The 23264-nt window shown below is 45.6% G+C and overlaps 1 gene segment (V, D, J or C); it reads right to left on the bottom strand.

The window, feature by feature from the left end:
• Positions 1-2177: 2177 nt before the first annotated feature.
• On the bottom strand, positions 2178-20130 carry LOC132222659 (immunoglobulin heavy variable 3-23-like). The segment is given in 2 exon segments: positions 2178-2509; positions 20023-20130. Coding segments are annotated over 2 exon segments (378 nt in total).
• Between the last annotated feature and the right edge of the window lie 3134 nt (positions 20131-23264).

Here is a 23264-nt window from a genome sequence, read left to right on the forward strand (position 1 = left end):
TTTTGCAGGTCCTGTACACCCAGATGCAGGTTGAACAGATCAGGCTTTCCCCAGGGAGAGTCAGAGGTGGGGCTGGAGCATCCCTTTGCAGGATTTCTTTATTGGGAGTCCCCTGGGCCTGCAGGTGTCTGTGCAGGAGCCACCTCTGTCTCAGCCCAGCTCCAGGGAACAGGCCTTTCTGGGGAGCACCTTCCTCCCATGTGCACAGCCCAGGCCACGCAACAGAGACAGGCTCACACTCTGTCCCTCCTCTCTCCTCACGTCTCCCAGCAGGAATCCCCTCCCACAAGGAGCATCTCAGGAAGGTGTCCCAGGTCCTGGACCACAGAGATGTCCTGAGATGCTGGACTCACCTCCTCCCAGAGGAACACAGGCACTGACTCTGGACCAGTAGGCACTCTGACATGGGTGTGGACACGGACCTGCTCCTGGTCACAGAGAGTCATTCTGGGACCTGCCCTCCCAGCATCCACCTGAGACCCTGGAGGACGGGAACCTGGAGGCTGACTATCTGGGAAGGAGACTGTGAGCTCATGATGGGCTAAGACTACATACAGATGGAGGGAGGATCAAAGTGCAGAGTGCTTGTATCATCTATTAAATCACTTAACTGAGATGCATCAACAGGAAGAGATATGAAGGGAAGGGATTTTGAACCTCCCTGAAAGAACTGACCATGGGTTTTAACAATAAAGGCTGTCTTCCTAAAAAATTAACAGTGGAACTCCCATATGACCCAGTGATCCCACATCTAGAAATACATCCCAAGAAATCAGAAACAACAATCAGAAAGGACATATGCATCCCTATGTTAATAGCAACACAATTTACAATAGCTAAGATTTGGAAGCAACCTAAGTGCTCGTCAGCAGATGAATGGATTAGAAAACTGTGGTACCTGTACACGATGGAATACTACGCTGCTGTCAAAAAGAAGGAATGCTTACCATTTGCAATAGCATGAATCTACCACACCTGGAGAACTTTATGCTAAGCAAAATAAGACAGTCAGAGAAAAATAAATATCACATGATCTCACTCATTTGTGGTATATAAGAAACAGCCTAAACTGATGAACAAAAATAGAGACAGAGGAAATAAATATTTTAGAATATTATGTTATTTGGAGATTTTTAATATTTTCTACAACTTTTGTGATATGATACTATGTTAGTACACTTTTGGTAATATTATTATACTTAAAACCCCTTTATCTTCAAATATTAATGTTTATTGCATGCACTATTATTATATTTAAATAATATTTCATGAATAATTGGTGTTTATTACATGTAATATTATTACATTTAAAATCATTTTTCTTGAAATAAAAAAGAAATTAAAAACAAAGAGTAATAAAAAAAAAACACACACACCCCCCCCCTCAAAAAACAACAATAAAGGCTGTCGTGAAACTTCAATTGGTCCCTGAGTTCACACTTTACAAGCTTGGGGAGCAATTCAGAATCCTCAAGTTAGAGAACCCTCCAGTGCAAGACCTCTAACTCAGGATGCTCAGAACCCTCTAGAAGCTGCAATTCTGGAAGCAGAAGCTGACCCCTGACCTTCTGTACAAGGGGAGGATCAGGCAGTGGAAACTTCACTCAGTGTGAGAACCAGACCCCACTATCACTCCGGCTTTATGCTTATTGACTTGCTGATCATCGCTGGTTGTTGTCCACTCTGAATGCATGAGTACCTCCCTTCCCCTTATTATTGCAATTGTTAGGTGGACACAGGAGTCTCACCCCAGGTTTGGTGGTGACACCTGGCAGCTTTCAAGCCACGCCCTCCCTCCTCCACTTCTGCCCACATCTGGACACGTGGGTGAGGAAGCCTGGTGGTCTCTCCTCTGCCCCTGACCAGGGCCCACATCCGTCGTGTCTGTGTTCAGGGGACTGGGCAATGGCCACCCTGCAGCTTCTTTTCTCCATTAGGACTGACCAGCTCTTTGCTGCTGAGCTGTCTGTGCCCAGAACATGACTTGGGATAAGGTCCTGAAGAAAATTTCAGATGAAGAGAAAACCCAGCCTCCCACAGGATCCAGGGCTGAACCTGCTCCTCTCCTGCTCCTGGTTTGGATGCTCTGATCTGTGGGTCCTCAGGGCCCCCTGGTGTCCAGAGCGCCCCCTGCAGCCCAGCCCTGCTGTCTCCCTCAGGGAGGTTTGTGTCAGGGCTCAGACTGACTTCCCCTCACTGTGTGTCTCTCCTGCACAGTAATACATGGCTGTGTCCTCGGCTCTCAGGCTGCTCATTTGCAGATACAGTGTGTTCTTGGTGTTGTCTCTGGAGATGGTGAATCGGCCTTTCACAGAGTCAGCATAGAATATAACATCATTACTACTAATGCCTGAGACCCATTCTAGCCCCTTCCCTAGAGCCTGGCGGACCCAGTTCATGGGGTAGCTACTGAAGGTGACACCAGAGACTGAACAGGAGAGTCTCAGAGACCCCCCAGGCTGCACCAAGCCTCCTCCAGACTCCACCAGCTGCACCTCACACTGGACACCTGCAAACACAAATAAGTCCGCATTAGGCAACTCTCACTCGTCCACTATTTCTCTCACTCATATCCACTCACATACTCAGTATCTCTTGTTCTCCATAAATTACCTCTTAAAATAGTCACAAGGAAAACCCAGCTGAGCCCAAACCCCATGGTGAGTGGTCTGTGTTCAGTCCTGATCAGGGAATGGGAACACCTGGGGATCCAGGGGCTGGGCTTCTGTCCCAGAGCTGCAGGGTCAGAGCTGGGCTGGTTTTTATGAGCAGAGGAGGACCTATTTGCATGCCCTCCTACTATATAGGGATATCTGGGGTTGGATTACGACATAAAGTACATGGTCCCAGAGTGTGACATGTTTAAGGGGATTTTCTGTGAAGAATTACTCCTTACACCTGGGCCTGTGCTCTCCCCAGTGGACACAAATGCTCCAGGAGACCTGTACAAAGACCCAGGAGAGAAAATTGTCATAAAAAGAAAAATAGAAGGTTTAAACTGAGAGATGCCTTTGACAATCACCAGTAATGACAACCAAGAGAATTCAACCCTCCGAACCCAAGAAAGAAGTAAAAGTGCAGGAGATTCATGTTCAGGAGACAGGAAATTCCAGTTGACACTAATTCCTTTACAAAGTGATCAGAGGATAAACTAAGACCAGAGTATGAACTTGGAGCCAGTGGACCAACTGTTCGGGGAGAGGGGAGCATCTGTGTGGGCCCCTGGGAACCAGAAGCATGAACTATAGAGACATAGACAGAGCTCCCAGGTCCTCTTCCTTCAGGGGAGTTTGGTGCTAAAGGTGTGGCAGCTGCACTGCCTCCTTTGTGGTGTTTATTTTCTGGACTCTGTTGTAGATCCAGTTTCATATGTTGGGATATAGAAGAATCTCTGTCATTACCAGACATATTTAGGGTAAGATGTGGCTAATTATTGAGGAATAATTAAGTGTAGTTTATGAAAATCTTGTTATTGAAAATCTGGTGTTGGCATGTGACTCTGGGGACCAATGTGACCATGATCCCATATGATAAGAGTCAACTGGAACCTGCACCTGACTCAGTGCCACATTGGGAGAAAACCTCCCTGGGAACATTAATGAGGGATTAACCAAGACCAAGGACACTCAGATCCAGGATTCTGGTTTCATTAGGTTGTCATCTTTTTGTTGTTTAGCCAGTTTAAGTTTTCTTTCCTCACTTTCCTCTGAAACAGCCCACATATTTCCTAGAGTCATGAAGACACTTTGTTGAGAGTGTGCAGGTGCACAAGCCATTTGTGTGTTGATTTTGTATCTTATATCTTTCCTTTATTCTAATTCTATTAGCTTCTCATACATTTTTAGGGTTTTCTATGTTCAAGGTCATGAAATCTGCATACAGATAAGGAGAAACATTTTAACTTGTTTCTTCCTGATTTAGACATTTTAAATTTCTTTTTCTTGTCTAATTGTTCTTACAGGGACTTCTAATTTTGATGAATGGAAGTTATCACAGGGAAGCCCTTGATTGGTCCTGATGTAAAAAAAAAAAAAAAAAAGCTTTGAAATTTTCTGTGTAATACGATGTCACTTGTCTTGTCAAACTTGGCCTTTAGTATATTGAGGTCTATCACTTCTACACTCAGTGGGCTATGAATTTTAATACTAAATCCATTTTCAATTGTACAGGCTTTATTCTATATCTATTTATATGATGGTATACTTTGTCCTTCATTCTGTGGATGAGATATATCACATTTTCTGACTTATATATCTTGAACCATCCTTGCATACGAGGATGGTATCACACTTGATCATGGTAAATGGTCTTTTAATTTGCTATTAAGTTTCCTAGTATATTGTTGAGGATTTTTGCATGTATGTTCATCAGGGATATTGTCCTGACATTTTTGTATGTTTTTACTTGGCTTTGATATGAGTGTAATGGTCAATTCAATAAATTTGAAAGTGTTGCCTCTTTCTTTAATTCTTGGAGGAGTTCAAGATGAGAACATTTAAAAAGTTATCAATTCTTATTTGAAATTCTGGTAGAATTCACCCTTGAGTTCATTTGGTCATTGGCTCCTTTTTGTTGGTAGGTGTTCACTACTACTTCAATTATTTTTTTAAATTTTGTGGCAATCTAGCCAATTTGGGTTCCAGTTCCTAATTTCAGCTCTTACTAAGTGGACTGAGAAATACAACTGTTAACATTAACAGGGTGTGGTCACTGTTGAGATAATAGTTGCTTGAAGACCACATATTTATTTCATATGTCACCCAAGAGAATGAAATATAATCACATTTGTATATAGGATTCATAAAGTACAGTGTGTAAAGACTTGAACGGTTTTATACCACTGCTCATGTGTGAATGCACATCTTTCCCAAAAACAAGTTTGAAACTGTGTGTATGTGACTGTGTGTGTGTGTGTGTGTGTGTGATTGTGTGTGTCTGACTGTGTTTGTGACTGTGTGTATTTCTGTTTGTGACTGTGTGTGTCTATGTGACTGTGTTTCCTGGGCAAGTAGTAGGAGGACGGTATGGACACAGTGTGTCCTATGGATGCTCCTCGGCTTCCAACATGCTCCTGATGCACTTCTCACCACTGTGAAGCTAGAAAACCTTGGATCCAAGAGGAAAGCTGGAGGGAAGAGTTCCATGATGCACATCCCAACCCTCAGGGTCACCTGTCCCCACTGTGGGGCTAGCACTACTTCCTGCAGGACAGCAGGGGCCCCTCATGTGGATGCATGTGGGTCTCCCTGTGTTTGGGGCACTGACCTGACAGCTTTTCAGGGGATCAATATGGACCAAGAGAGGATGGGTGAGGTCCGCCAGCTTTGAGTGTGCTCATGCCTTTCAGCAGAGGAAGGGCCCTGTGATTTTCCTGGAATCAGGACAGGGAGGGCACATGGAGAGTCTGACATTGAGGGAGCTGTGGCCAGTGAGGAATGATCGCAGAGCTGTGCACACAGTCCAATCCCAGCAAAGCACCTGCGGAGTTCACACTCATCAGCCAAACATAGAAAGGACAGTGAAAAACGTCACTTTTAGAATTTTTGGAGGAGACTTGGTGAAAGGGAGTGCCCGTTACTACCCACATGTCACCTGAAAACAGACAATCAGTGATATTGACCTCATATTTTTGACCTGGGTCCCTCCTTCATTGTTGTTTGCAGTGAGAATATGAGAAGGAAGACTGGAACCTGGACCCAGCTGAGAGTTTGAGAGGAAATCTCTGCGCCCAACAGGAAGGCCCTTCCCCCACCTCCCTCTGGCCCTGCACCTGGGGCTGCTCTCTGTGCTGGTCCTGAGAGACCTCCTGGTGTCCTGAGCACCCCCTGCAGCCCAGCCCTGCTCCCTCCCTCAGGGAGGTTTGTGTCTGGGCTCACACTGACTTCCTGTCACTATTTCTCTAGCACAGTAATACATGGCCGTGTCCTTGGCTCTCAGGCTGTTCATTTGCAGATACAGCGTGTTTTCAGCATTGTCCTGAGATGGGGAACCAGTCTTTCACAGAGTCTGTGTAGTATTTCTGAATTCTGACTTCCATCATTCCATATAACTGCCACCCACTCCAGCCCCTTCCTTGGAGCCTGGTGGACCCATTTCATTCTGTAGCTACTGAAGGTGAATCTAGAGGCTGCACAGGAGAGTCTCAGAGGCTCCCCAGGCTGCACCAAGCCTCCCCCAGACTCCACCAGCAGCACCTCACACTGGACACCTGCAAACACAAATATGTCCTGGTCAGGAAACTCTCACAAGTCTGCTGTTTCTCTCATTCAAATCCACTCACATACTCATTGTCTCTTTTTCTTGAAAAATTACCTCTAAAACAGCCACAGGGAAAAATCAGGTGAGACCCAACCCCATGGTGAGTGGTCTGTGTTCAGTCTTGATCATGGAATGGGAATACCTAGGGACCCCAGGACTGGGCTCCTGTCCCAGAGCTGCATGGTCAGGACTGGGCTCATTTCTAGGGGTAAATGGGGCCCCATTTGCATGTCCATCTACCATATAGGGAGCTCTGGGGTTGGATGCTGATACAAATGACACTGTCCCAGAGTTGACATGTCTGAATGGCAGAACATGTTTATGGTTAAAATAGAGGCGAGATGCACGAATTCATACATGGGTGGGGGTCCAGAGGGCTCACCCTGATGGGGGCCCATCAGGGGGGCCAGCCATGGGTTCTATTGCTGGAAGCTATAGCTTTCCCCCAGCTGGATCTAATTATACTTTAGGATGGCCAAAAGAAAACCCACAACAGAACTGTTTTGCATTTCATGTGCCATGAGATGAAGTTGTTTATGTGTTGTTTGCAAACGTATATCAAGATGAATGATGGCCCTTTAATTATATTTCTGTTCTTCCTGGGACGCTGCCCTCAGTTTCACAATATGGTCTTCACGTCTGTTTAAAAGTATTTTTTTCTGTTTTTGAATGTGCCTACCCTTCACTGTTGCTCCTGGAAGCCTACAGGTCCTCTTCGCTGCCACTTTTAAAGAGAGATTGAAATCTCACCTAATCTGCAAGGTGCAGCAATTTCACAAAATCCCCACCCAAACTCTCTACATTGCTCAGCAAAGGGTATCTACCTGTTAATGCTTAAGTCACCTTTTTGGCTAACTTGGAAGGTCTCCTGAGGCTGTGGGCCATGGAGGGAGAATTCCACACCTTGGCTGCAGGATTATCAGAGCCCTCTGGAGACTCTGGTCAAGGAAAGAAGGCAATGATAACTATTTTCCTGAGATTTCACTAAATGTACATGCACCAGGGAGCCAGTCAGTGATTTAGGGGGTTAGGGTCAAGTCAGGGACTGGGTGGGCCAGGGTGAGGGGATGCGGTCCTTCAGGTCGTTCTGTTGTTTGGTCACTGGACTTTTATTATATAGGATACTTCCCCACATCTGAGCCTGTGCACTTCCCTTTGAATTCAACTGCTCCAAGTCACCTGTACAAAAAAGAGAAGGACTGAAAATCTTGAATTCCTTTGGTAATTACCGGTAATGAAAACAAAGACAAATTAACCTTCAAATTTGATAACCAAAAGTTCAGGAGATTCATGTTCAGGAGATGAGAAGTTCCATCGGACATTATTTCCCCTACAAAGTGATCAGAGGGTAAACTAAGATCAGAGTGTGAGCCTAGACCCATGGACCAATTTCTGGGGGAGAGAGGAGCACTGTGTGGGTCCCTGGGAACCTGAAGCATGAACTATGGATATGCACACACAGCTCCCGGGTCCTATTCCTTCAGAGGAGTTTGGTGCTGGATGTATAGCAGCTGCACTGCCTCCTTTGTGGTGTTTATTCTCTACACTCTGTTGTAGATCCAATTTCATATATTGGGATATAGAAGAATCTCCATCATTACCAGGTGTGTTTAGGGGAATATGAGGGCAATGATTTAAGAATAACTAAGTGTAGGTCAGGATAATGTTGTTGGATACTTCGATTTCTGCATGTGACCCTTGGGACCACTGTCACCATGTTCAGGCTCAGATTCAGGTTTCCTGTCTGTGACCTCTCCTTGGGTGTCCACAAATGAATGGACCTGTGAGAGGGGTGATGGTGGATGAAGAGGGGCAGGTGGGATTTTACAGGGTCTCCTCTGCCCTTGACACTTTGGGAGGAGCTGGGGAGAGTCAGCAGGGCCCTGGCCATGGAGCTCTTGGGCCTTGGACAAATCTAGATAGGATATGGATAGTGGAAGGCAGCTTGGGAGTTTTTCCTTCTCTTGAATTTTTTGGGAATATTTTGAGAGGGATAATGGTTTGGTCTCTTTTGAATGTTTGGTGAGATTCACTTGTGAAGTAATCTGGTCCAGGACTTTTGTTTGCTGGGAGGTTTTTTTTTTAATATATTTTATTGATTTTTTACAGAGAGGAAGGGAGAGAGATAGAGTTAGAAACATCGATGAGAGAGAAACATCGATCAGCTGCCTCCTGCACATCTCCCACTGGGGATATGCCCGCAACCCAGGCACATGCCCTTGACCCGAATCGAACCCGGGACCCTTCAGTCCGCAGGCCGACGCTGTATCCACTGAGCCAAACCGGTTTCGGCTGCTGGGAGGTTTTTAATTCCTGCTTCAATTTCCTTAGGTTGATTTGGTCTGTTTAGATTTTCTGACTATTCGTCATTCATTTTTGAAAGCATATATATTTCTAGGAATTTATCCATTTTTCCCAGGTTGTCCATTATATTGGTACTAGAGGCCAGGTGCACAAAAATTTGTGCACTCAGGGGGAAGGGGGGGGTCCCTCAGCCTGGCCTGTGCTCTCTCACAGTCTGGGACCCCTTGGGAGATAACACCCTGCTGGCTTAAGCCTGCTCCCGGGTGGCAGAGGGCAGGCCCAATCCCTAGGTGCAGCCCCTGGTCAGGCTCAGAGCAGGGCCGATTGGGGAGTTGGGGCGCCATCCCCTGTCATGCACAGAGCAGGGAGGATTGGGAGGTTGCGATGCCACCCTCAGTCATGCTCAGAGTAGGGCTGATTGGGGGGTTGAGGCACCGCCCCCTGTCACACTCAAGGCAGGGTCGATGGGGAGGTTGCTGCGCCACCCCCTGTCACGCACAGTGCAGGGCCAATCAGGGGGTTGGGGAGCTCACCTCTGTCACGCACAGAGCAGGGCCGATCAGAGGGTTGAGGAGCACCCCCTGTCACTCACAGAGTAGGGCCAATAGGGGAGTTGGGGCACCGCCTCCTGTCACCCACAGAGCAGGGCGGATCAGGGGGTTGGGGCGCCTCCACTGTCACACTCAGGGCAGGGCTGTTGGGGAGGTTATGGCTCTACCCCATCACACACAGAGCAGGGCCCGTGGGGGGGGGGGTTGGGGAGCCGCCCTCTATCACCCACAGAGCAGGGCTGATCAGGGGGTTGGGGCGCCGCACCCTGTCACACACAGAGCCGCAGGGCAATCGGGGGTTTGGAATCTCCCCCATATCAGGCACAAAGCAGGGCTGATCAGGATGTTGGGGCGCCTTCCCCTGTCACGAACAGAGCAGGGTGGATAGGGAAGTTGTGGCCCCGCCCCCTGTCACACACAGAGCAGAAGAGCGATCAGGGGGTTTGGGTGCTGCCCCCTGTCACTCTGATCCTGGTGCCGGAAGGCCTCGTGGCTCTGCTGATCCCGGTGCTGGGAGGCATATTACCCTTTTACTATATAGGATAACGGCCTGGTGCATGGGTTGGGCTGGCTGGTTTGCCCTGAATGGTGTCCTGGACCAGGGTGGGGGTCCCCACTGGGGTGCCTGGCCAGCCTGGGTGAGGGGATGATGGTTGTTTGCAGCTGGTCACACACCCTTCAGGGTGGGGGTCCCCACTGGGGTACCTGGCCAGCCTGGGTGAGGGGATGATGGCTGTTTGCAGCTGGTCACGCACCCTTCAGGATGGGGGTCCCCACTGGGGTGCATGGCCAGTCTGGGTGAGGGGCTGAGGGCTGAAGCTCCCAACTGATCCTTTTTTTCTTTCTTTTTTTTTTTTATTCTGGGCCAGCTTTCACTCTGAGGCTTGGCTCCAGCTCTGAGGCCTCTGCTGCTGAAAGCAGGTATCTGGTTTGTTTGTGTTCTATTATCAAAACAATGTATAACTCCAGCTCTGAGATCCCAGCTCACTGAAAGCAGGTTTCTGGGGTTGTGTTTAGCTTCTATATTTGTTACAATGTTTCAAACTGCAGGCTCAGCAGCCCGAAAGGCAGGCGGGAATGTTGGTTTCCTCCATCACTGAAGCAAGCAAGACTCATGTTAGTTTCTAGCTGCCTGGCTGCCGGCTGCCATCTTGGCTGGCAGTTAATTTGCATATCACCCTGATTAGCCAATGGGAAGGGTAGCGGTCGTACGCTAATTACCATGTTTCTCTTTTATTAGATAGGATATAGTTGTTCATTGTAGTTTATTACAATCCTTTGTTTTTCTCTGGTGTTAGTTGCTACATCTCTTTTATTTTATTTATTTGTGTCATCTCTCTTTATTTCTTGATAAGTCTATTTAAAAGTTCATCAATCTAGTCTATCTTTTCAAATAACCAGCTCTTAGTTTCATAGATTTCTTTAGACTGTATTTTGTTTATTTCTGCTTTGGTCTTTAATATTTCCTTTATAGTACCCACTCCAGGCTTTTTATCCCAGTTCCTTTTGTGTAGAGTTAGAGTGCTTATCTTTTTTCCTGATTCCTGAGGTAGGCTGTGATGGTTCAGACTCCCCTCTTATAACCGCTTTTCCTGTGTCCCATAGAATGGGGTTGCTGTGCTCTCATTTACTTTTGTCTTAAGGTCATTTTGATTTCTTCCTTGATCTCCTTGTTAACCCATTCATTGTTCAGTAACATGTTCCTTCACCTCAATGTTGTGTGTATTTCTCTGTGCTTTTTTCTTGTGGTGATTTCTAATTTCATACCATTATAGATAGAGAAGATGCTTGAAATGTTTTCAATCTTCTTAAACTTATTTAGATTTTTTGTGCACTAACATATCGTGTATCCTATAAAATGTTTCATATGCACTTGGAAAGAATGTACATTCTGCTGTTTTGGGGTGGAATGCTCTGAATATTTCAATTAATTCCATCTTCTCTAGTATGTAATTGAAGATCTGTGTTTTCTTGTGGGTTTTCTATCTGAAAGATCTATCCAATGATATCAAGGGAATGTTAAAATCCTCTACAATAAACGCATTACTGTCAATCTCTCCATTTACATCCTTCAAGACTTGCTTTTTAAAAATGCATTTTTATTGATTTTGGAGAGGAAGGGAAAGAGAGATAGAAACTTCAATGATGAGAGAGAGTCATTCCTTGCTGCCTCCTCTATACCCTCTACTGGGGATCCAGCCTGAAACCCAGGAATATGCACTAACTTGGAATCCAACTGTGACCTCCTGGTTCATAGGTTGGCACTCAACCACTGAGCAACAATGTCTAGGTTCAAGATTTGCTTTATATATTTAGGTGTGCCTACGTTGTGTTTATAAATGTTTAGCAGAGGTATATGCTCTTGTTCTATTGATACTTTGATTATTATGTAGTGTCTTTGTTTGTCTCTTACTATACTAGTAGTCTTTATTTCAAAGTCTATTTTATCAGATATAATATTGTCACCCCCATTTTTTTTATTTCCATTTGCATGAAATTACTTTTTTCATCACTTTACTTTTATCTCTGTGTTCTTTCATTCTGGGTTGTGGCCCTTATAGACAGCATATATGTGAGACTTGCTTTCTTGTCTAATCAGCTCCCTTAAGTCTTTTGATTGTAGCATTTAATCCATTTACAATTATCTCTATTGTCCATGAATGAGTGAGATCATGTGGTATTTTTCCTTTATTGACTGGCTTATTGACTTTTGAACAATAATAGATACAGAGGCAGAGCTGCCTCAAACAGATTGTCAAACTGCAGCAGGAAGGCCGGGGAGGGTTGGGGGGCAGGAGGTAGGGGGGTAAGAGATCAACTAAAGGACTTGTATGCATGCATATAAGCATAACCAATGGACATAAGACACTGGGGGATAGGGGAGGCTAGGGGACTGTCTAGGGTGGGGGGATAAAATGGATACATATGTAATACCCTTTGTAATACTTTAAGCAATAAAATAAAATAAAAAAATAAAAATAAATTTAAACCTTAAAAAATAATAATCCATTTACAATTAAAGTGATGATTTATTGCTACACATTTATTGCCATTTTATATTTTTATCTCCCCATTTTTCTTCTTTTACTCCTCCTCCTCCTCCTTCACTTTCTTCCAGCAGACCGGTTATCATTTCTTGTAATACTGGTTTGGTGGTAACAAACTACTTTAGCTTTTTCTTGTCTGGGTAACTCTTTATTTCTTCTTCAATTCAAAAGATCTTGCTAGGTAAAGTACTCTTGATTGTTTGTCCTTGTTTTTCATCACTTTGAATATTTCTTGCCACTCCCTTCAGGCCTGAAATATTTCTGTTGAGAAATCAGCTTACAGTCTTATGGGAGCTGCCTTGTAGGTAAGTAGCTGCTTTTAAGATTCTCTTTTTGCTGTTTTTAAGATGTGCTCTTTGTCTTTAACCTTTGTCATTTAAATTATGCTGTGTCTTGTTGTGGGCTTCTTTGGGTTCATCTTATTTGTGACTCTGTGCTTCCTGAACTTGTGTGTCTTTCCTTCACCAGTTCAGGAAAATTTTCATTCATCATTTTATAAAATAGGTTCTTAACCAATTATTCTGTGTCTCCTCCGTCTGATACCACTATGATGCAGATGTTTTTTATAACATGTTGTGCCAAAGCTCCCTAAAACTATCCTCATTCTTTTCAATTTTTTTCTCTGTGAATTTCTGATGGCTGCTGGTTACGGAGGAGGGCTCAGTACAGGGGTCCTGATGGCTCTTCCCCCCTGCTTCATCCAACCTGCTATTTATTCCTTCCAGTGTATTCTTTTTATTTTTTATTGTTTAAGGTATTACAAATAGTAGTACATATGTCTCCCTCTCCTTCCCCCCATGCTTAATGTCAGATATGGCATTATTCACTTCTCACTGGTTCTTATTAATAGTTTGTATGTAATTTTTCATGCTATTATAGAACCCACTAAGTTCATTGAGCATCCTTATAACCATTATTTCTAACTCTATATCTGATGAATTGCTTGTCTCCATTTAATTTAGTTTATTTTCTGGAGATTTCTCTTGTTTGTTCTGGAGCCTGTTTCCTTGTCTTCCCAACAAGGCTGTCTCTTTGTATTTCTTTCTAAGTAGCAGACAGAATTGCTATGATACCCAGTCTTTGGGGGGAAGCCTTATGTAGCAGGTATCTTGGTGTACTCCCTTAATGTCTGCAGCTGAATGCTCTGGAATGTTCCTAATGGGTTATGTGGGCGCTGCTGTTGTAATTGGGTCTTGATTTCTGTTGGCCCATTCATGGCTGGCATTGACCTTCAGACTTGCTGACTATGAGGCTCAAACAACACCACATCATGGAATCTGATGTAAGGTGTTGACAAAAACAAAACAGAAAAAACCACCACCAGCAATAACAACAACAAAAAAGGAAAAAAAAAGAAAGAATAAAAAAAAGAAAAAGTATAAGGAGAGAAAAATAAAAGTAAAAAAATATGAAAAGAAAGAAGAAAATAAGGAATTGAAATGGGGGGAAAGTCAAATAAGAAAGAAAAAAAGTGAAAAAAATATAAAATAAAAGGAAAAATAGAAAAGAAAATATAATAAAAGTAAGACAAGAGAAAAATTGCGATTCGCCTCAGCAGTGTATGTAGTGCCTGCTGTGATCTCCCTTTGGATATGCTGTGTGTGAGGCTTGTTGGATGCAGCTTCAATGTTGTCTGAGTATGGCCAGTGGGTTGGCTGGCTTAGGGCTTCTTGGGAGGTTCTCTGGGATGTGCAGGTTGATATTTGGTACTGTCTATGCCTAGCCGTTGACAACCAGTTTGAAGTTACAAGTAATCTAGTTTGTGATGCCTCTGATGGGCTTGGCTGTGCACAGGAAGGACCAAGCTGAGCTCCAAGGCTGGTGTTTGCCAACATGGGACCCACAGTCAGGTCAGCAAATGTCCCAAGGCATCCCTGGACCCTGCTCCATCTACCAGCTGGCTGTTAACCTCAGTGACTGAAAATGCTCAGTCTCTGCCAAAACCGGTTTGGCTCAGTGGATAGAGCGTCGGCCTGCGGACTGAAGGGTCCCAGGTTCGATTCCGGTCAAGGGCATGTACCTGGGTTGAGGGCACATCCCCAGTAGGAGATGTGCAGGAGGCAGCTGATCAATGTTTCTCTCTCATCGATGTTTCTAACTCTATCTCTCTCCCTTCCTCTCTGTAAAAAATCAATAAAATATATTTTTAAAAAAAGAAAATGCTCAGTCTCTGAAAGAACCTCAGGTGGAATTAGGAGGATGGGCTCTAGGATCTCCCTAAGGGGGAGTAGCCCATCAGACTTCCTGAAAGATGGTGGATGTGTTCCCCTGCTCCAGAGCCACCTTTCTGAGTTTGTCCCTGATTTATTTCTGAACTTGGTACCTTGGAACCCCTGGGGGTCAGGCGGGTGGGGCCTGTGGAGACCAGAGATGGGATCTCCCAGAAGCCAGGATGATGTTTCTATCAGATCTCCTGTGAGGAGCCTGCACCAGTGAGTTTCAAGGGAAAGTGGGTCAATGGCCTCACCAAAGCCAGGCTCTGACACCTCCTGAGATGCCCAGATGCCTATACCCAAGCCTATGCACCTGACTCCTCAGCAGGGCCTAAGATTCAGGGTGAGGTGACAGGGTTCCAGAGGTGGGGGATTGCTTTCCCCAGGCTGATGCCATTGTGTGGAGATTGCTCCTCCCAAGGAAGATGGCTGCTGGTTATGGAGGAGGGCCCAATACAGGGGGTCCTGCTTGCTCTTCCTCCACCTCCCTCCCCGAAGCCACCCATCCTGACTCACCTAAGGTAGCTGCATTCTGACTGCCCTCCTTCCCTTGGAGCACAGCATGAGCGGTTGCTAACACACATATTACTTGTTGGCCCTTTAAAGGGGTGGTTTTGTCTCCAGTGAATCTGCCTCTCCTTTGCAGACAGAAACCTCCCTGCATTTCACAGCTGGGTGCTATGTGGGTGCCTATTCACTCCTCTTGCGCTCCAGGCGGGTCCTGGTCTGGGTCTTGGCTTCACACCTCTCAGGGGAACCTCTGCAGCTAAGCTTTACCTCCATCACCTTGCCCTACCAACCAGGGGCGAGGGGCCAATCCCTTTTCAGTGCCCCCCTTCCTTCCAGTTTCAAGGTGCCTTCTCCCAGCGGCTTGGTTAAATGGCTCCTCTTCAGATAGCCTTTAGTTGGTAATTCAGGTTGAATGATCCCCAATGTAGTTGTAATTTCCAGTTGGTTGTGGAGAGGAGGTGAGCATAAGTCCCCCTACATCCAAGCCACCTTGAACCCTCACCCTCTGCATTTCTCTTCTGTAAACATGAAACTTCACCTGTGCTGCATGTAAGAATGTTCCTACTAACATAATAAAACTGTTAAGACACAGAGCCATCAGTGGTAGTCACAGAGGCTTAGGTCTAGAGATACTCTTGGATAAACTGTTGTATGAGTTTGAAACCCAGAGCCCTCAGAGGAAACGGCCATAAACAACACCTCCAACTGCTCCTGGGTTGCAACACAAAGTCTGTGTGCCCTGTGCGCCCCCTGGTGATCACAGACTCTGCTGCAGGGAGGTTTGTGTCTGGGCTCAAACTGACTTTCCCTCACTGTGCCTCTGTTGTACAGTAATATATGGCCGTGTCCTCTTCCCTCAGGCTGCTCATTTGCAGGTTGGCAGTACTTTGGGAATCATTTCTGGAGATAGTGACTCTGCCTTTCACAGATGGAGAATATTCCGTGGTGTGACCGTTGGCTTTGTTTCTTATGTAACCTATCCACTCCCATCCCTTTCCTGGGGTCTGCCGGATCCAGCTTATATAATAGTCACTGAACGTGAATCCTGAGCCTTTGCAGGAGAGACTCAGAGACCCCCCAGGCTTCACCAAGCCTTCTCCAGACTCCACCAGCTGCACCTCACACTGGACACCTGCAGACAGGAGAGTTGTCATTAGAAGCAGGCACACACACATACACACACTCACACACAAGACCCAGCTTCTCCATAATGTTACCATGTAAGAGCATCAGAGCAAGACCCCAGCTCAGGCCACACATCATGGCGCTTCCTCTGGGTTGACTCCTGGAGTGAATGGAGACTGCAGGTCCCGGAGGTGGGGCTGCTTTCCCAGAGGTGCAGGGACAGGGCCTAGGCCAGGCTTATCAGCACAAGGAGCTCCCCATTTGCATTGGCTCCTCCTCTTAGGGACAGAGGAGTGGAGTCCCTGGGGGACAGCCCTCCTGTTCTCAGAGGGACAAGCACCTCCTGTGAGTGTGGGGTGTTCATGAGGGGTGGCTCGTCTGTGTGCTACAGTGTGGCTGTTGTTGTTGTTAATACCATCGTCATCAGTTACAAGTAAGGAAGGTGGGACATTCGTGATTCTTGTTGGAAATTTTGTGACCATGTCTACAGCTTCATGCTTTACATTTAAATCTTTTATCCATCTGGAGTTTATTCTTGTGTATGATGTAAGTTGGTGTCCTCTTTTGCATGTGTCTGCCCAGTTTTTCCAGCACCATTTGTTGAAGAGACTGTCTTTACTCCATTGTATGTTCTTGCCTCCTTTGTCAAATATTAATTGACCATAACATTGTGTATCAATTTCTGGGGCTTCTGTTCTAATCTATTGGATATATGCCTGTTCTTTTGCCAGTACCAGGCTGCTTTGGTTATAATGGCTTTGTGGTATAGTTTGATATACGGTATTGTGATTCCTCCTCCTTCATCCTTTTTACTCAAGATTGCGGCAACTATTCGGGATCTTTAATTGTTCCATATAAATATATGGAGTATTTGTTCTTTGAAGTATGCCATTGGTATTTTAATAGGGATTTATTTTTATCTGTAGATCACTTTGGGTAGCATAGACATTTAATGATGTTAATTCTTCTAATCCATGAGCATGGTCTGTGCTTCCATTTGTTTGTATCTTCCTCTATTTCTTTTTTCAATGTCCTATAGTTTTCCAAGTACAGGTCTTTTACCTCCTGGTTTAAATTTATTTCCAGATATCTTATTTTTTTTTGTTACAATGGTAAATGGGATTGGTTTTTTTTAGTTTCACTTTCTGAGAGTTTATTATTGGTGTATGAAAATGCCATTGTTTTCTGGATGTTGATTTTGTATCATGCTACCTTGATGAATTCATTTATTAAGTCTAGTAGTTTCCTGGTGGAATCTTTAGGGTTTTCTATGGACAATATCATGTCATCTGTGAATAATGACAGTTTCACTTCCTCCTTTCCAATTTGGATTCCTTGTCTATCTTCTTTTCTGATCACTGTGGCTAGAACTGCCAGTACTATGTTGAATAAGTGTAATCAATTCATCTGAATTTTCTTTGATGGGTTCTGTTTTGGGTGACATAACAGAGAACTCCCCAGAAAATGCTGAGCCTCCACTGTCCATATGGATTAGCCCACCGCAGCTACAGGGACTGCAGCAGGTTCTGGTACCAGATGAGAGCGCTTCTGGGAAACTACCCATAAGTCTGGATGTGACTGTGGAACTGGGTGAGGGGTGGAGGCTGGAGTTGTGTTAAGTCACATGATAGAAATATGCCTAATTTTCATGGACAGAGTGTTACTAGACATAGGGTTGAAAGACTTCTCCAGTGAAAGCCTTGAAGGAAGTACAGGGAATGATAAAAACAGCTTATATCATCGTAGGATATACCTGAATAATGATAAGCAGGAGCTTGTTAGAGATAAAACGATTAAAGATCATGCAGGCAGGGATCAAGAGAAGTAAGATAAGAAAACCAAAAAGAGAGAGAGAAGTAAGGAACATGTCATTGCACACTGGTGGGAAGAGTATCCATGTTTTCTACATGCATATTTTCACAGTATCTCTGTTACAGAAGGTAACACCTTTCCAGATCCAGGGGATCTGCATTTGGACAACTTCGGAGTAATTACTGACCTGGTCTCAGCCTGAATCACTAAGCTGCATAATTCATCGGAGTGCCATTTATGAAATCTGTCAACACTCATAGGGAAGGGTGTACACCCCTCACTGGAGGAGCCATAGTGATGGTGCATCTGTGTGAGGAGTCATCATTTCATTAGACCAAATCCTTGTCTCTATTGGTAGTCATCATTTTTTATTATGTGTGTGTGATTTTTTTCACAAAATCTGTATTTTTTGAAGTTTACATAAGTCCCTCCAGTCCCCCATTGAGCATCATCTTCATCATCATCACCATCATCACCAATTGCTTACTTATAATTTTTCTTCTCATTTTCTATAGACATTGTGGTTTTCCCACACACAACGACTTCTTATAGGAAAGGAAAGCAGGTGTCTCCTCTTTGGATGTCATTGGGAAATTGAAACCCCAAAGACCCAACTCTAAATTGACACAAGGCCTTCTAATAACTGGTGACCTTGGGTAACATTGGACCACGATGTCTGTCTAATTCTATCATCACCATCACCACCTTCATTACCATCACCACCTTCATCACCATCACCACCTTTATCATCATCATCACCACCATCATCATCCTCACCATCCTCATTTGCTTACTTAGAATTATGGAATTCTTTCGATTTTCTGTAGACTTGGTTTTCAAACACACTTAACACTTTATCTAAATTTTTGCACATTTTGTATAGTTGTTAAGTAAAAGCGGTAGCCATATTCTATTTTATTTTTGTTTCACTGCTGACAACTGATGGCTTATTCTTGCCTCTTCTCCACCTGCCATGCTGGAGGAAGCTGATGAGAAACCATGGTTTTGTCTTTAGATGTCATTGGGAGATTCAAACCACTCAAGCCCCTGGAAGCAGAATCTCCCCCTTCACTTCACAAAATAAAAGCCTTGAGCCAATAGCCTTTCCTGGCTCTGTGGAAGCAGGTCTGTCTTATGAAGGGCCTTTCCTGTGCTTCCCAGAGATTTCAAGTATGTGCACAATAAACATTCCCTTTCCCTGGGGTGTGTGTTTGTCGTCAGCCTCGTTGTCTGAACCAAGCTGCTGTGGAACCTCTGCCTCTGCCTGGTGTCACCTACTCTCAGTGCTATGAGCATGATGACAAGTCAATGACCTCACCCACCTGGGGTCCTTCTTTCACTTTGGGGTCACAAGACTCTGGTGTCCATGGGCAGCACATGCGTGTCCTGCTGCTGATTGACTGGGCCCTGAGCTGTGTGGAGCCTTGCTGCACTGTTGAGTCTGCAGAGCCTCTTGGTTGGTTTAGCTGACTTGGGCAGAAGATTTGATTATTATTTGGTACTTGGCACAAGGGTGTCTGAAAGAGACTCTCTGCCACTTGTCCACGTGAGAAAGTTGTCTCTGTTTACAACAGACTTTCTAATTCAGAGACCTCAGAGGTAAGAACAGAATCAGGAACCCAGGGAGGTTCCCTGAGGGAAATGTGACATGGAGAGGAAACCACACAGGAAACCAGCCCAAACCCCCAACTGCACCTGCTGCTGGGATGGTCCTTGTGTTCAGGGACCCTGAGCGCCCCCTGGTGGTCACAGCCTCTTCTGCAGAGAGGTTTGTGTCTGGGCTCACACTGATGTCCCCTCACTGTGTGCTTTGCACAGTAATACACAGCCGTGTCCTTGGCTGTCAAGCTGTTCATTTGAAGATACAGCGTGTTCTTGGCGTTGTCTCTGGAGATGGTGAATCTGCCTTTTACAGAGTCTGCATAGTTTGTGGTACCACCATCAGTACTAATTATACCCACCCACTCAAGCCCTTTCCCTGGAGCCTGGCGGGCCCAGTACATCCAGTTGCTACTGAAGGTGAATCCAGAGGCTGCACAGGAGAGTCTCAGAGACCCCCCAGGATGCACCAAGCCTCCCCCAGACTCCACCAGCTGCACCTCACACTGGACACCTGCAAACACAAAGACATCCTGGTCAGGAAACTCACATATCCACTGTTTCTCTCACTCCTGTTCACTCACTGCAGAGTCTCTAAGTTACCTCTTAAAAAAGAAACAATGAAAATCCAGCTGAGCCCAAAGCCCATGGTGAGTGGTCTGATTTTGGTCCTGATCAGAGAGTGGAAACACCTGGGGATCCAGAGCTGGGCTCCTGTCCCAGAGCTGCAGGGTCAGGGCTGGGCTGATTTTTATGAGCTGAGGGGGCCCTATTTGCATGTCTTCCTGCTATATAGGGCTCTCTGGGTTGGACAATGATGTAAAGGACATGGTCCCTGCGTGTAACATGTCCACTACTGCCCATTCACTGGGTGGATGCCTGTTAAGAATTACTCCCCACATCTGGACCTGTGCCTTCCCTCAATTGACCCAACTGCTGCAGGAGACCTGTACAAAGACCCAGGAGAGAAAATGTCCATAAAAAGAAAAAGAGGCCCTAACCGGTTTGGCTCGGCGGATAGAGCATCAGCCTGCAGACTCAAGGGTCCCAGGTTTGATTGCAGTCAAGGGCATGCACCTTGATTGCGGTCACATCCCTAGTGGGGAGTGTGCAGGAGGCAGTTGATCAATGTTTCTCTCTCATTGATGTTTCTAACTTTCTATCCCTCTCCCTTCCTCTCTGTAAAAAAATCAATAAAATATATTTAAAAAAAGAAACAAAAGAAAAAGAGGAGGTTTAAAATTAGAGATTCCTTTGACTTTCACCTGTAATGACAATCAAGAGAAATCAACACTCATAATCTAAGAAGTAAAAGTGCAAGAGGTTCATGATCAGGAGACAGAAAGTTCCATCTGACACTATTTCCACTACAAAGTGGTCAGATGACAAACTAAGACCAGAGTGTGAGCCTAGAGCCAGTGGACCAAGTGTTGGGGGAGAGAGGAGCATCTGTGTGGGTCCCTGGGAACCAGAAACATGAGTTATAGAGACAGAGACAGAGCTACCTGGTCCTGTTTCTTCAGGGAAGTTTGATGCTGTATGTGTAGCAGCTGCATGGCCTCCTTTTTGATGTTTATTTTCTAGACTCTGTTGCAGATCCAGTTTCATACATTGGAATATTGAAGAATCTCCATCATGACCCAGTCTGTTTAGGGGAGGATGTGGGTAATGATTTAGGAATAACTAAGTTTAGGTCAGGAAAATGTTGTTAATGGGAACCTCGATGTCAGCATGTGATCTTTGGGAACCGTGGCACCATGTCCTGGATAAGTTTCAGGTATCCTGTCTGTGACCTGTTCTGGGGAGTCAACAGGTGGATGGACCCGTGAGTGGGGTTCTGGTGGATAAAGGGGGGCAGATAGGTTTTTACAGAGTCTGCTCTGCTTTTTACACTGTGGGAAGAGCTAGGGAGAGTCAGCAAGGATCTAGCCATGGAGCTCAGGGTCTGGGACAAATCTAGCGAGGATGTGGACAGTGGAAGGCAGAGGGTATACTTGTGGAAGTTGTCCTGGGACACTGGAGGCACATCTGGGGGTGGGTATAGACCAGGAACCTGTCCAGGTGGTTTTTATGATCCATGTGGATTCTTCATGTGGAAGCTGAGACACATGTTAGAGCAGAGCCCAGAAGGCTCTCAGGGACCCACACAGAGGGCTGCACAGCAGGCGGCGGAAGGTTTCATCTCTGGGCTCCTCTCTCACTCTGCTCCACATGGAATTCTGAGAGCTGAGTCAGGTCCTCTGTTGGGCTGGTTCTGGTCCAGGAGACTGAGGGTTGTAGAGAGTGAGGGGAAAACCCTGGCCATCACCCTCATCCTGAGTGCCTGCTGAGCCAGAGGGTGCACTGCCCCAGGGAGACCAGACTGCCTGAGCAACTGTTGGGGGAACTCCTGGGGGCAGATCTGTGCCTGTCTGAAGGGGGACTGCACTGGGGCAGATGGGGGCTTGTCTAGAGCAGGCAGAGTGAGCTCAGGCACAGGGTGTGACTTCCTTGGTGTTTCTTTTTGTGGAAACCACATCCCTCTCCCAGGGATGGAGAGGTGCCCTGTGTGCTCAGTGTGTCTGAGAGAAGGGAACCGACTGAGAGAATGGTCCCTGAAACGGGAAAGAGCTCATCTAAGAAAAGAGAATGGTGTTTGCACCATCATTGTCCTCAGGGAGAATGTGGGCACTTAGAGCACAGCTGACAAGGGGAGTGTGTCCCTGGGCCACTGAACAGCGAGGAGAGAAGGAAAACCCTGAAAACAAGGGGAAGATGGTCCTCAGCCCCTCATGGCTCCTGTTCCCAGCTACTTGCCCTAATTCTGGGCCTGAGTATCCCCTGCTGGTCCATAGCAAGGAAAACCCACCTGACCCAAACCCCAGTATTAATGGTCTGTGTTTCCCTCCTAATCAGGGAATGGGAACACCTGGTTATCCTGGGGCTGGGTTGTAATTCATGAGTATAGGGGGGCCTATTGACATGGGTTCCTACTATATAGGGAGCTCTGGGGTTGGACACTGACATAAAGGATGTCATTGCAGAGTGTGGTGTGTCCAAGGGCACTCATGGCTGATGCGCATTAGCTCTGGTACCTGGGTCTCTGCTCCTCCCAATTGGAGCCAACTGCTTCCCTGATTCATCTCCTGGACAAGGGGGCATTTCTAGTGAGGGATCAGTAATGCCTGGCTGGATAAGATGGCATACTAATCCAGCATGAAAATTATTGTAATAGAAAAATAGGAGAAAGGGAAAAGATTTAAATATGATTCCTTGGAAGTTTACCTGTATTAACACAGTGAGGTGATCAACCGTCACAACTAGAGGGAGATTAAAGGGCTAGCAGCCGTGGGCAAACTATGGCCCACAGGCCGAATCCGGCCAGTTTGAAATGAATAAAACGAAAAACAAAAAAGACCGTACCCTTTTATGTAATGATGTTTACTTTGAATTTATATTAGTTCACACAAACACTCCATCCATGCTTTTGTTCTGGCCCTCCGGACCAGTTTAACAACCCATTGTGGCCCTCGAGTCAAAAAGTTTGCCCACCCCTGTTAGAGTGTCATGTTCAGGAAACAGAAGTTCCACCCGTTGCCTTATTTCACATAAAGTGATCATGGGATGAACTAAGAACAGACTGCGAACCTTGAGCCAGTGGACCAACTGTTGGGGGAGATTGGAGCATCTGTGTGGATCATTGGGAAACAGAAGCATGAACTATAGAAACAGTAAAGCCAGTTTCAAACATTGGGGATATGGATAAAACTCAATCCAAACTAAGATATTTTTATGACAATGTGGATAAAAATGTAGGAATAACTAAGTTTAGGTTATAAAAATCTTATTATTGGAAACCTGACATC

This window comes from Myotis daubentonii, chromosome 20, assembly GCF_963259705.1.
Source record: "Myotis daubentonii chromosome 20, mMyoDau2.1, whole genome shotgun sequence".
In the NCBI taxonomy this organism is placed as follows: domain Eukaryota; kingdom Metazoa; phylum Chordata; class Mammalia; order Chiroptera; family Vespertilionidae; genus Myotis; species Myotis daubentonii.